This window comes from Triturus cristatus, chromosome 1_2, assembly GCF_964204655.1.
Source record: "Triturus cristatus chromosome 1_2, aTriCri1.1, whole genome shotgun sequence".
NCBI lineage: Eukaryota > Metazoa > Chordata > Amphibia > Caudata > Salamandridae > Triturus > Triturus cristatus.
Window position 1 is genome coordinate 31,092,605 of NC_140580.1, and position 16,097 is coordinate 31,108,701.

Here is a 16,097-nt window from a genome sequence, read left to right on the forward strand (position 1 = left end):
GAAGGAAAGCAGAGACTGCGGCAACTAAACTACAAATATGCGACGCAGTACCCAGCCACGCTGCGAGTCACTACGGAGAAGGGCACGGAGTTCTTCAGGACCTCACAGGAGGCAGGCGACTAGCTGGAGAAACATGAAGCAACTGGAGAAGAGGAGGCAGAGAGAGAATCAATCCAGAGGATACGGACCATGAGGGAAAACCTAGCTCCGACACAGGAAGAGGTGCAGATTGAATGCCAGAACGCAATGCAGGTGGCGGCGCTGATCAGCGGCAAAGAGAGGAATCCTGTACTCCCTGAGGGCAGTGAGATAGCAGTGGACACCAGCTCAGAGCATGGATCTAGTGAATCTGAGACTTTGAGCGTGTTGCTCCCAGACGTAACCTCGCAGACGGCGAACGATATTGCTTAGATGAAGAGAGCAGAGATCTCCCCTGAACAGGTCTGGAGCAGGACTAGAAGCACATGACCCAGCAATGAGGTACAGGGATTGTTTTGCTGTGGAGGTTCTGATGGGACAGTGGAACTGAGGGGCGGCTACAGAGACTGGGAGAACGGCGGACGAGCAGCCTCCCCCCCCAATGCAATTGATTGATCGACCTGCAAGCAGTTACTTGCGGACATTTGACCTTAGTTTGGATGGGGGTGTTATCCTACTTATCCTGGGGAGTGGGAGCTGGGGACAATGTTTAATGTTCACAAGGGGGAGGGGGGGGGGGGCTCCTCGGGTTGCTGCATATCGGAAATCATGAGAGTTCGAGTAGGGAGAGCATTCGGGGGATGGTACATAAGGAGGGAGATGGGTCGGGAACAGTGACACCTCCTAATGGCTGGAAAGCAAAAGTATAAAGGCAGGACTTGGAACATCAGGGGTATGCACACAATGACAAAACGCCATAAAGTTCTCTCATACATATGAAGGAGGGGAGACCACATAGCCTTACTCTTGGAGACCCACCTTACACAGAAAGGGGGACCAGCTTTGCACAGACGACTGAGGGGCCAACTTTTTTGTAATACCTATTCAGCATATGCACGGGGGCCCTAATATGGATCCAAGAGGGGGTCCCATTTCAACTGAAGGACTCACTTGTGGACCCAGAGGGTCGGTGTGTAGCTATAAAGGGGCGACTAGAAGGCCGATACGTCAGTATGATCAGCGTCTATGTCCCCAGCGCAGAACAACTAGCCTTCTTGGCGAGTTTGTCACTGCCTGACGCAGTACTTGATGGGCACCACCCTAGTGGGGAGCAACTTTAATAGTGTAGATGATACGATTCTACATATATCACACCCGCCATTGTGCAACTCACAAGCAGTGTGCGCCTCGCAAGCATTTACGGCCTGGAGACAGGGATGGGGGCTGGTAGATGCCTGGCGGACCTGGCATCCCCAAGATAGAGACTACTCATCAGCTGTCCATGAGGTACACACGCGAATAGATGCCTTCACGTTTTCAGCAGACACGCAGCGCCATATCATTGCTGGTGAATATTTAGCACGCACAATATCGGACCATAATCCACTGGTCCTCTCCCTGGGATGGATGCACCCCATATCAGTGATACATATGTGGAGGCTCCGTCCGGATACACTGGAAGACCAGGTCTTCCATGAGGAGATCAGGGGGGAAATGGTGCGCTATTTCGAGGCCAATGTGGGGACAGCCTCCTCGCCGAATGGTACGCCTTCAAGGTGGTCCTGCGGGGCCGATGCATAACACGCGCTACAGGGGTCCGACGTGTCATCTTGGGAGAAGTGGAAGGAGCGGAGAAAACCCTTAGGGAGCTGGAACACAGGAGTCCAGGACTCCCAGAGCTCTAGCAGACACTAGTGGAGGCCAAGAAGGAAATGGCAAAGCAGACAGAGAGGCTTAGATGCTTCGATTACAAGAAATATCTAGAACGCACTCCTGCTAAACGAGGCAAGTCAGGGACACTCCTTGCGTGGCTAGAAAACCCGGTGAGCAAGGGCCCACCATTGGTGAAACTAGAGGACGAGACGGGGATCAGGCAGTTCACGCAGGTGAAGATCAACAAAGTCTCTGCCAGCTACTATGCGCAACTGTATAGAAGGTCGAGGGAGGGTGATTATGCAGACGCAAGGTAATACCTCGCGGGCCTGCAGATGGCACGATTAGACTCTAAGGAGGCGGAAGAGCTTGGAGCAGACATAACGCAGCAGGATGTACAAGCTGTCATCAAGGGCATGGCAAAACCCCGGACACTGACGGCCTACCGGCCGAGTTCAATGCAACATACGTCGAGGAGCTGACTCCCAGACTGGTCACCTTGTATCAGTAGGCCCTGGGAGCGGGAATAATGCCTGAGAGAACTAGAGAGAGGCCCTTATTGTCCCGGTGCCTAAGCCTGGGCAGGAACTGCACGACTTCACTGCCTACAGGCTAAATATGGATTACACAATACTGAGCAAAATTTTAGCCATGCGCCTTCTCCCACATATGCCTGACTTGGTTCATGCAGACCAAGCAGGGTTTATTCCTGGGCAGAACACGGCCATAAATATTAGGCGACTCCTAGGGGTTATGGGCTCCACTGGGTATGATAAGCACGAGGCAGAGGTGTTCGTGGTGGACATTATGAAGGCCTTCGTCAGCCTTGAATGGCCTTACTTCTACGAGGTCTTGTCCAAGATGGGACTGGGAGGAGGATTCCTAGCGTGGGTACGGTTACTATATACGTCCCCCATGACCCAAGTGCACACTAGAGGAACCATTTCTCCCAGGCAGAGGGTGGAGAAGGGTACAAGACAGGGGTGCCCCCTCTCCCCGCTCCTGTTTCCATTGGCCATGGAGCCGCTGGCGTGCAGAGCACAAACCGGACAGGATTATAATGGTTTAAGAGCAGGGCAGGTGCAGCACTTTATAGCGTTATACGCCGATGACCTCCTACTGTTCCTCGGTGACAAGGAGGGCGAGCTGAGAGCGGCGCAGAGTAAGCCAGCCCGGTTCGGTGCCATCTCTGGCCTCAAGGTCAATTGGAGGAAGTCTAGCCTATACCCCATGATATCTACTGCCATCCCGCCGCCTGATGTTGCCCATCTAAAATGGGAGCCCAGCTGCCTGCAGTATTTGGGAGTCAAAATATATCATGAACCGGCTGAGCTACTAGAGGGAAACGTGGGTAGAGCAATCATTTCAGTGAAGTCTGCAGTGGAATTCTGGAGTACACTGCTGCTGTCAGTGGTGGGGCGGGTGACAGTCCTGAAGATGGTGGCGCCCCCACGTCTTCTGTACTACTTCGGTGTGGATCCCGAGAGCGATGTTCAAAGATCTTGACTCACTGATCACGTTGTTTATTTGGGGAACGGGGCGCAGAAGACTAGCGCTGACCTCATTGCATCGCCCGACGGCAGAAGGATGGCTAGCGGTCCCAGATTTTATGGGGTATTATATTGCCGCCCGGTTGTACTGGATGATTTTAATGGCTGGCAGCAAGTCGTGCCCCAGAACGGGAACAATATCCAGCTGCGCCGGATACTACAACCCTGGCAGAGATTTCCCTACGGGCCCGATGGAATGCGTCCAATGACACCATGGAAACCAGAGTGGTGGTGCGATGCTGGGCGAGATACCGGAGACGGGTGGGGTCAGGATTCCCTACTCCCCAGACATACCAATCACACTGCTACAATGGTTGCCACAGGGTGCACACTAGGCGGGGCTGGAAGACTGGGAAACGACAGGGCTGACAAAGATGGGGACCTATACCAGGACTCCAGGCTACTCCCATTTGAAGAACTCTAGGCGGAATATGATTTGCCGGGAGGCATGGGGCCCTCACCAGAAGGATTGGGCAACATTGGGGTGGAGGAGATACGGAACCGGTGGCACTGGCAGGATGTAGGTATGTAGCACACTCGGCGAGGAATATTCAAGACAGTTTCTTGCCTTTATTAGGCAATGGGACAAGATATGCAGAAGCCACTAGAGCGCTTGCGATTTACAGTGGGAGGAGCATTTGGGTAAACAGATCCCAGAGGTGGAATCGGACAAGATTTTAGAGCGGACCCCTAAAGTATCTAGGAACGCGCGATTCAAACTGATTAATTTCTACATATTGCGCAGAGCGTACCTGACCCCATCCTGCATTAGACAATACTTTGGCATGGATGCAGCAGCATGCCCGAGGTGTGGAGAGAGAGAGAGAGAGAGAGAGAGAGAGAGAGAGAGAGAGAGAGAGAGAAAGGCACATATTATTGTAGCTGCCCCAAGCTACAAACCTTCTGGGAGGAGATCAGACAAGTGATAGGAGATCTCATAGACGAGGAACTCCCGCACACCCCAGAGCATTTCCTGCTAGACTGGTTCACAGGCAAAAGCAAAACGACTGGGAGGTTTCAGGATCTGGCCTGTGTCCTGGCCAAAAGAGATAGCCAGAAACTGGAAGGCACCAGGAGGGCCAAGGATTGCTTCCTGAAAGAGGGAGCTAGAGAACTGGGCGGTGGCGGAAGGCAGACTGCTGCTCAGGGAGGCTGGCCGAGGAATAGGTAAAATAGATACGGCAAGAGCGTGGGAAAATCTAGTAAGTGAATTGGCAGCGGATAGACAGGACAGTAGTGGGGTGGGCTCCCCACCACCAGGAACTCCGGAAGAAGAGCAGGACGGACAAAGACATCAGGCACAAGGTCGACAGAGTTCAACGCCTTACTCAAGAAACCCAAGGCGGACCTCAAGAACTTCCAGCCCATATCCCTGCTCCCGTGCATCGGTCATCGCGAAAACCGTCAACAACTGACCCGCTACCTCGAGGAGAACAGCATCCTGGACCATTCCCAGTCCGGGGTCCGCAGCAACCACAGCCCCGAAACTACTCTCCAATCGCCGCCACCGATGACATCAGGACCCTGCTAGACAACGGAGAAACAGCGGCTCTCATCCTCCTGGACCTGTCAGCCGCCTTCGACACGGTCTGCCGCCGCACACTACGAACAAGCCTCCATGACGCCGGGATCCAAGAGAAGGCCGTTGACTGGACCACCTCCTTCCTCTCCGGCAGAACTCAGAGCGTCTGCCTCACCCCTCACCCCCACCCTTCCGCTCCGAAGCCACCGAGAACTGCAGCGTACCCCAGGGCTCATCCCAACGCTGTTTAACATCTACATGGCACCTCTCGCCCACGTCGCCCGACTGCATGACCTCAACATTATCTCCTATGCCAATGACACCCAGCTGATCCTCTCCCTCACCAAAGACCCCCTGACCGCCAAAAGCAACCTCCACGAAGGAATGAAGGCTGTCTGAAGCTGAACTCAGACAAGACTTTGGTCCTCATCCTCGGATCCACCCCTTCGGCCTGGGACGACTCTTGGTGGCCGACCGCACTGGGAACAGCTCCAACACCCACCGACCACGCACGCAACCTAGGGGTCATCCTCGACTCCACCCTCTCCATGACTAAGCAGGTCAACGCCGTCTCTTCCTCCTGCTTCAATACCCTCCGCATGCTCCGCAGGATCTACAAGTGGATCCCCACCGAAACAAGAAGAACGGTCACCCAGGCCCTCGTCAGCAGCAGGTTGGACTACGGAAACGTACTCTACGCAGGAGCCCCGGACAAACTCCTGAGATGACTGTAACGCATCCAGAACGCCTCTGAACGCCTGATCCTCGACATCCCTCACCGCAGCCACATCACACCCCACCTGAGAGACCTGCACTGGCTCCCTGTCAACAAGAGGATAACCTTCAAGCTCCTCACCCACGCACACAAGGCACTCCACAACACCGGACCAGCATACCTCAACAGACGACTCCGCTTCTACACCCCCACCCGCCAGCTTCGCTCCGCCGGCCATTCTCCCACCTCGCTGCCAAGACCTGGAACACCCTCCCCACCCACCTACGGCAGACCCAAGACCTGCTGACCTTCAGAAGACTCCTCAAGTCCTGGATTTTTGAGCAGTAGCAGCATTCCCCAACCCCACCCCCATCGCCTTGAGACCCTCACGGGTAAGTAGTGCACTTTACAAATTATATGATTGATTGACAGACGTAGTAGTAAGTTAGGAAAGACACTCGACTCATAGGTACCCACCAGTATTTGGAGATCAGACTGTATCCACATAAGCGCAACTCAAGGGGGGAGGGGAGATAGTTCTGTTGGGGTTAAGTTTTAAACAAATGCACCAGAGAGTACTAGGGGCTTCCTGGAGGAGCCTCCCAGTGCACGGAATCATACTTCCAACACCTGAAAAGGTGCTGGGGTATGATTCCAACATTTTTGATACAAACATGCCCAGGTTCGGCAAAACTATTATATAGTTGGCCATCGCGTAACCACTATATGTATCAGAATGGCTGGCCACAGTTAAAAAGCCTGTAGAATTGACTCCAGGGTTTGTAGGGGGAAGTCCTGATCATGCAGAGACACCCTCACACTTATAACCCTGCCTTCAGATTTGAAAGGCCTACCTTAGGGGTGACTTATAGGTTTTAAGTGTAGTGACCTCCGGTATAAGAAACTTATATCTGTTGTAAGTGGTGCTAGCGCCAGCTTACACGGGCTGCAATGGCAGGCCTGTATTCAGTTTGAGTGGTCTCTCATGGGTGGCATACTGCAGCCCATGGGAGACCCCTGGTTTACATATGTCCTGTGTAACTTAGGACTTATATTATGGACTTATAAGGATACACCAGTAGCCAATTGTAGAGGTACCAAGGTATTTACTATGTCAAATTTAGGGACGAAGCAAAGTGACTGGGGTCCTGATTAGCAGGATCCAAGCCAGACTAGTTAAAGAACAAACTGACTCCAGAAAAAATTGGGGTAACCATGAAAGCAGATCCTACATTCCGACAGTGTGTATATGTTCTTTTTAAATGATATATATACCCAGTCTGTCTGTCAAAGAAAAGCATTGCATTTCTGTGGATCATAGAAGTCTAAATGTATATGCCTCACTCTATATAGCATTTAGCCGCATGGTATTCAATCTTTTTTGGCAGATAATGAAGTGGTGCCACATGGAAATAGGAAGGCTTTCTCTGGATGATGAATTTGGTAAGGAGTGAAAGTCCACACACACCACTGGCAAGTGCATAAGTGATAACATGTTTGCAGGGATACACTTGAAATCACACATAAAGTAAGGCAATAGGTCAATTTCTTCCCAACTCCTTAACCAGCTGGGTCCCTTTTGTAGCATTCATGCAAATGAGAAGGGGGTACCATATTGCTCAGGAATAAGATATTGGTAGCAAATATTTATTACAAACTGAAGTTTACAACTCCCTACATTTCGTTGTTAATAATACACGAATATCACAAGGTGTGATCTATGTGTGGCGAACCAAACTCGCCTTCCGGAAGTTGTATTGAAACCCCTCTATAATCTCACAAATGAGATGCATGCCTATTACCAGAATACTTAGTACTGTCTTGCCCCTCTTCTCATCATCTTGCAACAATTCTATATGTTAAGGATGTGCTTATTTCCTTTTGTACCAGGCCTGCTTGAAATCTATTTGATTCAAAATATTATGCATTGGATATGCCAGTGAACTGTAATGATTGTGTAGAGGCCTCTGTGGTGCGTCTGGTAGTCCCAGCAGTTCCACCAGTCTCTTCAGCAGCCGTGACAAAAAATAATATGCTGAACAGAACTATGTTGAGGCCATGAGCTTCGATACTCCGATGTACATACATGCAGTGCCTGTGGGGCAAAACAGGATGGAGCTGCAGGAAAGGCAGGGGCAGCACTATTTCTAGCACTGAGGGTGCTAAATGTCAGTGCCCTCTGCACTGAAAAAGTTATGCCTAGGTACCTGCCATCGCCTTAGTTTAATGCAATGACTGGAGGAGAGGGAGTCCAAACAGAGTCAATGACTCAGTAGCTATACCACCCTTATGCTGTGCTTTGCCACTTGGCCTTTCACAGCTTTTGATGTAGGCCACAGCATGGGGCCTGCTTGGACATCCAGACATGAAGAAGCAAGAGGGGTCGCTCACTTGCAGATTCATGTCATGTTGCTTTGTATCTTCAGTCGCAGTGGTACTGGGATGGTAATCAAGGGGAGCAGCAGATAGAGCTAGCCATCCAGTAAGGTTGGTAGGTAGCAAGGGATCATAGGGGGGTGTTTACTTGGTATGCATCTATATAGTTATATATGTTTGTGCATGAGTGAGGCGGCATTGGTTTTTCCATCATGAGATTTGCAATTAATAAAATTGCCTGTCAGTGGGACCCCTGTATTCTTGATTTTAAAAAAAAATATATGTTTAATGCATTATTGGAAGCACCTTGTTTTTCAGATAGCTAGATAATCTCTACATTTCAAAAAGAAGAGGCATCAGCCTCTAAAGTTTACTTAAGTTTTCATGTCCAAAAACTGGAAAAGTTAAAGAAATTGGGCAGTTAGGTACCGCTTCTTTTGAATTGGCCCAAACCAGATCCTCTTTCGCCTTGGGAAACCACCTTTACGACACAGATGCCTTTACCACTGCATAGTAAACGCTGTAGTGGAAATATATTTTTGTTCTTTGAATCCATATTTTTTGAGTCACTTCTTTCTTGGATCTTCTATAATAACGATAAGGCTAATTTGAGGGTTTTGGGGTGGATGGTGGTAAAGGGAGGTTAGGGTAATTTGAGGGTTTAAGGGTGGGGAGTGGTAAAGAGTGGGAATGGTAATTTGAGGGTTATCAAGTAGATAGTAATGGGTGATGAGAAATTTTAGGGTTTGAGGTGGGTTAGCCATAAAGGGTGGTTCATTTTTGGGTTGAGGAGTGGGTAGAAGTTAGGGTGATTTTAGGATTTAGGGGTGCGTAGTGGTAAAAGGTGGTAAGGGTAATTTTAGGAGTTAGGGCTCTAAAGGTAATTTTGGGATTTAGGCATGGGCACTGCAAAAAGGTGGTAAAGGTAATCTTAGGATTTAGGGGTGGATTGTGGTTAAGGAAGATTAAATTAAAAAAGGATTTGTGTTGGGTAACTCCACAAATAAAATGTAATCTAAAAATAGAAACAAAATATATATATAGAGTTTACTTATCTTAATTATATTTACAGTGTATGGTAAAGGCATGCGCTGGAAAGTCATACAGACCTTGAAAATGCTGCAGTACAGCGCTTCACCAACACACGTGGTGCCCCTATTACTACTCCTCATTCTGCCCACTAGAGAATTTTTTTCATTCAAGATCATCAAAGGCTGCAACACCATGGCTAGAAAAAAAAAAAGTACACACCACCCTTGCAGGCTTGGATGTTACATTTAGTCCGCTTCTTCCGGCTCTGTTGTACTATCTGTGGGGAAGAAGAAATACCCAATATTCTCATCATCTTTTTATGAAGAGCCATAAAATGCATTTGAAAAGGGAAAGTATACCATCATCCAGGGTGCAAATTCTCATAATAAGTCCTGCTGTGCACATAACTCCGTCACACGTGGTATCCATGCACATGGGATGCCACAAAGGGCTTGGTTGCCAAAGAGAGCACAGACCGTTTTCTCAGATGAGGTTAACAGGCAATTTGCTGATAACAAGAAAAAGGCTTGTTTTGGTGTTCAAATAATTGAATGTCATTATTGTTGAGCACTGAAGTGTTGATAGAGACACCATTCTCAAAAACTCTGTACTACCTGAAAACATTGAGGCATGAGATTGTGCCCACTTTTGAAGGAGTCGTAACCTATTTTGGTTGGGTTAGCCATCATGGATTTTAACATCATGGCAGTGCGCCTTCAGATAGTACAGAACAAACAAATAGAGATTGTTCTCCCAAATCTTTTAAAGCTAAGAATGGTGCATATGTAACAGCCTTCATTAACATGATTTCTTCTCGTGTGGAAATCTAAGGATAGACCATTTTGCGAAAGCTGGGAATTGAACTTGCTACAACATTGCACCCTGTTGCCATGAGCTCCAGTCCAGGCGGAATGAGTTTTTAGTAGCTGGTTGGAACTGTTTCTGTACACCTTTCCACCAGTCTCTTTTCTGTCACAGGTGAGTGAAGCCCAGACTAGCCAGGAAAGGAGTGATCTTCATTGCCATGGAATGACCTCATCAGAGGTGGATCTCATACTTACTTCATTTGTTAGACCAGCCACATAAGCGCTTGCCATGCACACTGGTCTTCCTGTGCAGTGTGTAAGGCAGGATCGCGCACCACAACTTAAAACTGTCATCAAAATAATTTATTTTGGCAAGTTTCCATTAAACTATTGCACATATAATGTAGTGCAAAAAAGAATTCAGTACAAGTTGCATGATTATAAAAACAAACACGCAGCCTACTGTAATCACTAAAAGGAGCTCATTTGTTTTAAGCTTCTGATTTATGCAATAAAAGCTTAGAATATTTGGTGCAATGTGTTGCTCTAAAAAGTACCTTCCTTTGACAAAAGCGTATTTTCTGTGAAATCTCCAGGAATATCTTAAATTTAGTAATGGCAAGTGACAGTTGGGGAGCAAGCTAATTTGCAATTCAAGGTAGCCTAGTGCAAGTTGGATGCAGTCTCTAACCATTAGATGTTAAAAAATAATAATTTCAGAAACCCTTTCTCTGTTTGAACCTTCTTCAGCATAAATGCTGACTCTCTATCTCTAGCCACGTATGAGGTTAGAGGGTTGGGGCCATACTAGTTATAAATCCTTACAAGTTGCTGAAAAGAATTTGGTATTGAGGCTTTTTTCCTGAAATCAACACCTGCATGGTCGAATAAATTACATGGAATTAGTTCTCATGCTGGTAGCGTTTTTTTCAACAGTCGTAACATGTTCTATGTTGGTTATGTTTATGTATAAGTCACCATGTAGGACCTTTGCAGAAATATCTAGAGATTTGTTCGTTGGCACACTATTTCACCAGGAAGGGGAGTTCCTTCTAAAACTGGTTTCTGTGACGTTTGTGAATATGATATACAGTAGTAGTTGTCGATAAATAAGTGTCAGTAGTTAAACAACTTCAAGCGTGATCTTCTGTCTTTATTGTCATAGTTTTCATTAAAGTCCCTGATTTATAAATTTCTTTGGTCTAGTGAAATCACTTTGCGGTTTGGAAGCATCTCTTGTACCAGTGGAGGAAGATCTTTCATCCATTATTGTGAATGGAGAGTGCGAAAGTGACAATGACATGGCAGAAATGCCAAAGAAGGTATTAGCAGCAGGGAAAAAGAAAAGGAGCAAGAGAAACGAAGGTATGTTTGCTCTGAAGCACAAAGTAAATGTGTGTCAGTAGATCTCTATACTGCTGAACATCTTATCTTGGTGTCAGAAGAGCTGGTGGGGCGTTGGGCCATCTATTCATTTAAATGGGTAGAACATTCTTTGTTGCAGGTTCTGTTTTTTACTGTGGGTTAAATCTGGATTTGTAACTTTATGGTTCAGTGGTGCTGCTGATGAAGTACATAGAGATTAAGGTTTGCAGTTTCAGAACAAGTAAAATCCCTGCCTACCCCTGTGTCCACAATATCTCCTAAATGTAGATCTCCCGATCACATGATTAAAACTTAAAGGAATAGTGTTAAACCAATGCCAACCTATCTGGTGGTTTTGGAGATTTCCTCATTGTAAACTTTTACTTGCTTTAACAAACAATGAGTCTAATGGAAATGTTAGATTGGCTCCTAGAGCATTAGCTCAATATATTTTGCTTATGATCATTTTTCGTAGCTCTTGGACAGCTGCAAGCTCGCAAATAATTATTTTAAAAAAATAGTAATAATTAGAAAATGATTATAAAGCGCATGCTTCTCTGTGCTGCTGCTTCTGCCAGCCTGCCGCTTTTGCCAGCCTGCCTGTACAGTACTGCAGTGGGATATACCATTTTTAAATAGCCTCTTCCTTCAGTTGCATCCTCAAGCTACCAACTAAGACTTCAAGTAAGAGAGTGTCTAACAACTAATATAGCAAACAACAAAAGTATTATAAAGCCAGTAGAATAGTTCACCCATTGATGGTTGAATATTGTGAATGAAAGGGGAGAAGATATTAGATGAGGTCCTCTGTTCTAATATTCCAATCATTATATGGCTGCAGCTTTGCCATTGTTCTCTGATGAACCTCCTGCATCTAGTGTTAAAACTGAGCATTTTTGTGTGGAGCTACTGGCAATGGTGCCTGTTAATTCCTGCAATTGAGCCCAGGTTGCAGACTAGCGCCCATAAAGCGAGTTATCAACGGATATGAGTTCGATTGCTAACAGCTTTATTGAAGATAGTGGAGTGGCAAGGAACTGTAAGCACTGGTAAAGGCCCTCTGCCATCAACTTGTCAATACCTAGTTTCTTAGCCTTCGACTATATCTTGTTGCGTGGGGGAGTAAGTTACCGGATGGGGTCAGGTACAAAGCGGATGTTCCCCCCCCCTCCTGTGGCTCACACTGTCACTGGTATGCAGATGCACTGATAGCGGAAGCTAAAGAAAAAGGAAACGGGAAGCATCCACTGCCCTTCATACTTCTTCTGCCTTGCCAGATCTACCATAGTCCCTTCCTTTCCCCCGGCCTTGTGAAGAAAGGGAGGGAGCAAGTAGGGCTAATGATCATGATTTCTCTTCCTGTGGCTCCTCAGATTGGCATGTGTGGCAATGGCAGTAACTGTCATGCTCGAACAACAGAGAGTGAATAGAGGGAGAAGTCGATGAGACCCTTTGTGGGGAATAGCAGAGTAAGGCTTTTTCATAGGGCAGACTGGCAACTGGGCTACATTTTTTGGTGGTTGAGACAATTTTTCACTGGAGTCCATCCTGCTATAGCCCTTCATAATGGGTGGAATACAACCCTTGCACATTTAACTCTTCGGATAGCACGAGCGAGCAGTTTGAGGCTTCTCAGGGAGGGAGGTGGTGTGGGTACGAGCTCATAACTGAAGAGTCAGTCAGCAGATACAATACCATATTGTCCAGCCCAGTGCCTATCTTTAGTTAAAAAGAATGTACTATTATCTAACAACAAAACAAAATATCATACACTAAAAAGTTGGTTCAGTTACAGGTTTGCAACCTTCTCTATGAGTTTGTGAAGTGCTATTGCCTCTATGGTGCCCTCTCCTTACTTTCTCGGTGGCTCCCAATTTAGGTGGGAAATTGAGCACGGATTCAGGCAAATGCAGTGTTAGGCACAGTTGCAAATCACTATTGGATAGCCCAATTGGTAGTACACCATTAGTCTTTATGCCCACAGAGTTCATAATGGCAAAGGTTAGCGTTCTAACAGTAGGTTTCTACCTCAAGTGAATTGGGCACAATGTCTCTGCTCATGTGAGCTCAGCTGCACATTACCTGTTCAGTGGAGTTGTGGATTGGTGTCATTGACTGGAGCGGTCAGTTACTTTGCATTGGGGAACAGGGGCCTCACTCTTCCCTGGGCCATCGGTGTTGAACAGCTTGATGGGTCTCCTCGGTAGGCTTTCGCCTTTGTCTAGTTGTTTCCAGGACGATGCTGATGTGTCCTTGACTTGGGCAGTTTTGATCTCCAGGCCAATACAGAAAAGTGCTGAAAGAAGCACAACACTGGCAGGCAGCAGACATCAGTCCCTTGAGGCCTCCCCCAGGACTTCCGGTAAACACAATGACGTTCCGATGCTTAACGTCTTCATGCTGCTCATAACAGGATCTGCAGGGGACCCCTTCGACTTGAAAAGTTATCGACTTTGCTCCCTGGAGGCCGCTGTCTACCTCTAGATGTTACAAATGCCAGGAACATGCTAGACTTCTCCTCCTGGACAGTCTCTCCTCCTTGTGAGCCAGGCACTCTTTAGGGAAGAGGCGTGGCGCAGCAGCCAGGGCGACTGACACTGGAATCTGGGGCTCACAGTTCGATCCCCAGCCCTGGCGGCAGGTCAGCCCAGCACCATGTGACTCTGGGCAATAGCTTGCTTAATCTTCCCGATGGCCCCCAGTGCCGGGATGCCTTCGGGTAGCTGTTCGCGCTTTACAAATACTGGATTTACATTTTTTTTTTTCCTCTCTGCAGGCAGCCGTCTAGATGCTAGGCAGGCCCTCCGTTTCTCCAGTAAGTTAGACTTCAGGTGATGTCCCCTAAATTCTGGGGCACTTTTTTAGAGCTACAAGGCCTAATCACACAGCAGTTATTAGAGTCCTCTGCCAATAACCCCCTTCTTTGGTCTGCAAGAACGTGAAACTAGAACAAAATGGGGTAGTTTGGGTCCAGCTTTTATACTCAATTTTCGGATTGGGATATGGATCCACTGCTTGAGGTTTCAAAACTGGTTTCTGGTAGTTTTCTTTAAAATGTCATTTTTTTACTCTCACTCAGACACAGCCTTTGCGCTAGGTGATCGCTTGCACTACAGGTAGCAATAATTCTGGCTTCAAGCAGAAATGTTCAAAGCCGGGGCACATTTAAATGTCAGGCCTTTGCACCTTGCTGTCATGGTTCTTCATAAAACATTATGCATTGACGGACAAAACAGTGAGCCTTAACACTTTTTCACCTTGAACAACAAACTGCAATCCTGCAGCACCCCTCTAGACCATCTCCTAAGTGGCACTGTTAATTAAGATCTATTCGGCAGCCGTTTGCTAACAAGGACCTAATTGATTTTCTAGGGGTAGCTCTGTCTCCATCCTGCCTCAGGTCAGTGTCTGGGTTTCCACCGTTCAGTCACAGGATTGCAGCCAGTACACTTCCACAGTTTGGGGAAGCTGTATCCACCCTCTGTTGTGGGCTAGGTTTAACCAGAAGCTATCGAAGATGGATCCCACTTGTCTCAGTACATATATACACACACGTAACATGCACACAGAATGTCGGTGCAAGGGTCAGAGGGTCACACTTAAGCAGAAGTTTCCTTGAGCGTGGTCAGCAGAACTGACTTGTACAGTGATGCACAAAAATGTCTTGTAACTAATAATTCACAGAAGTCTGGGTGCTGCCACCACCGCTTTGTGACTAACCCAAAATGTGGATAGTAGTCCCATGTCAGCTGTGAGAGTGTGCTATGTGCAGCCCTACAGGTCACCAAACATTTTCTGGAATTCACATTACCATGGACAGGCCTAGACTTCTGCACACATGCTAAATTAGTGTGATTGTAGGACAAACAAAGTTAGGATACCAGTTTCACATGCAGTCGGGTGCTCGGGCTGGGGGACATGCTTGTTTAATGAGAATACACACAAAAAGTACATCCGGTCATGTGGACTGGAGGAAAGGAGAACATTAGGGGTAAAAGGGAGAATGCTCCTTTTAAGGACAAGAACCTCACTCCCCCAAGGGTGGCATACTTCATCATAGAGTTCCCTACTCACACTAGGACCGCAAGGTACCTGGTGTGGGCTACAACTCTCCCATAGAGGAGCAGAAGTTTTTTCTATTCGATGAGCAGAGTAAAGGTCCCCGGGAAGGGGCAGAGTGCAAGGAGAAAAGTTCAGTAAATAAAGCTACCTACTGGTGGGCTAAGTCTATACTTCATTCTGGTGCCCCCAGTGGAAAGATGGAGACATGTTCAAACATGAGGACTGGGATTTGGAGGGAAAAAAACCTCTATCTGTTCAAAGGCATTCATCAGGACCAACATTGTAAAGTTACTGCAGAAAAGAATTAGAAAGAACTGGCCTCACAGACGTAAGCCAGATTGTTTTGGACATGGACCGCCATGAGTCCCAGGGTCCACAAGATGTTCATTAGAAGCTCTCACCCAGTATGACACCTAACTTGCCAAGTATGCTACCATGTGTAATACGTGAGCTAGTGTGAATCAGTGCTTATCGTGCCTGTCACCAATGTCCCTAATCCTACTTTTTAGAGAAATCCAAGGTACTCTTACCCAGAGCATATCAGTTCATTAGGCTCTCAAGCATCAGATAGCCACCTACGCCGCCGCAGAGCTCTATATGCAATAGAAAGAATTCAAACTCAGTGAAACACTGAACCAATAATTGTAAAAGAGTAACAAAAACAAGGGGACAAATTATTTCATCATACATGGTCTTGTGTTAAATCATGGAGGGAAAAGACATAGAGAACCACTCCTAAATGCAGTGAACGCACACCCTAAATCGCTATTGGAACTAACAGATGTGTGGTCCACAAACCGTCAGGAGGAGGTGGCGGACCCCAATGTGTGGCAGGGTCCCATGCTACCTATGGTAACCCAAGCAACAGTAGGCAGCCA

At 47.3% G+C, this 16,097-nt stretch overlaps 1 protein-coding gene across 4 annotated transcripts in view; it reads left to right on the forward strand.

Annotated features, from left to right (window-relative positions):
* The window catches only part of TMEM183A (transmembrane protein 183A), a 101,111-nt gene that overhangs the window by 19,886 nt on the left and 65,128 nt on the right, over nucleotides 1-16,097 (forward strand). For 2 of the 4 annotated variants that reach the window (XM_085600226.1, XM_085600227.1), the window contains exons 3-4: nucleotides 6,967-7,021; nucleotides 10,999-11,157. In XM_085600226.1, the coding sequence (XP_085456352.1) occupies nucleotides 6,967-7,021; nucleotides 10,999-11,157 (214 nt within the window). The remainder of the gene's footprint in view (nucleotides 1-6,966; nucleotides 7,022-10,998; nucleotides 11,158-16,097) is intronic. The other 2 variants (XM_085600225.1, XM_085600231.1) reach the window with 1 other exon arrangement.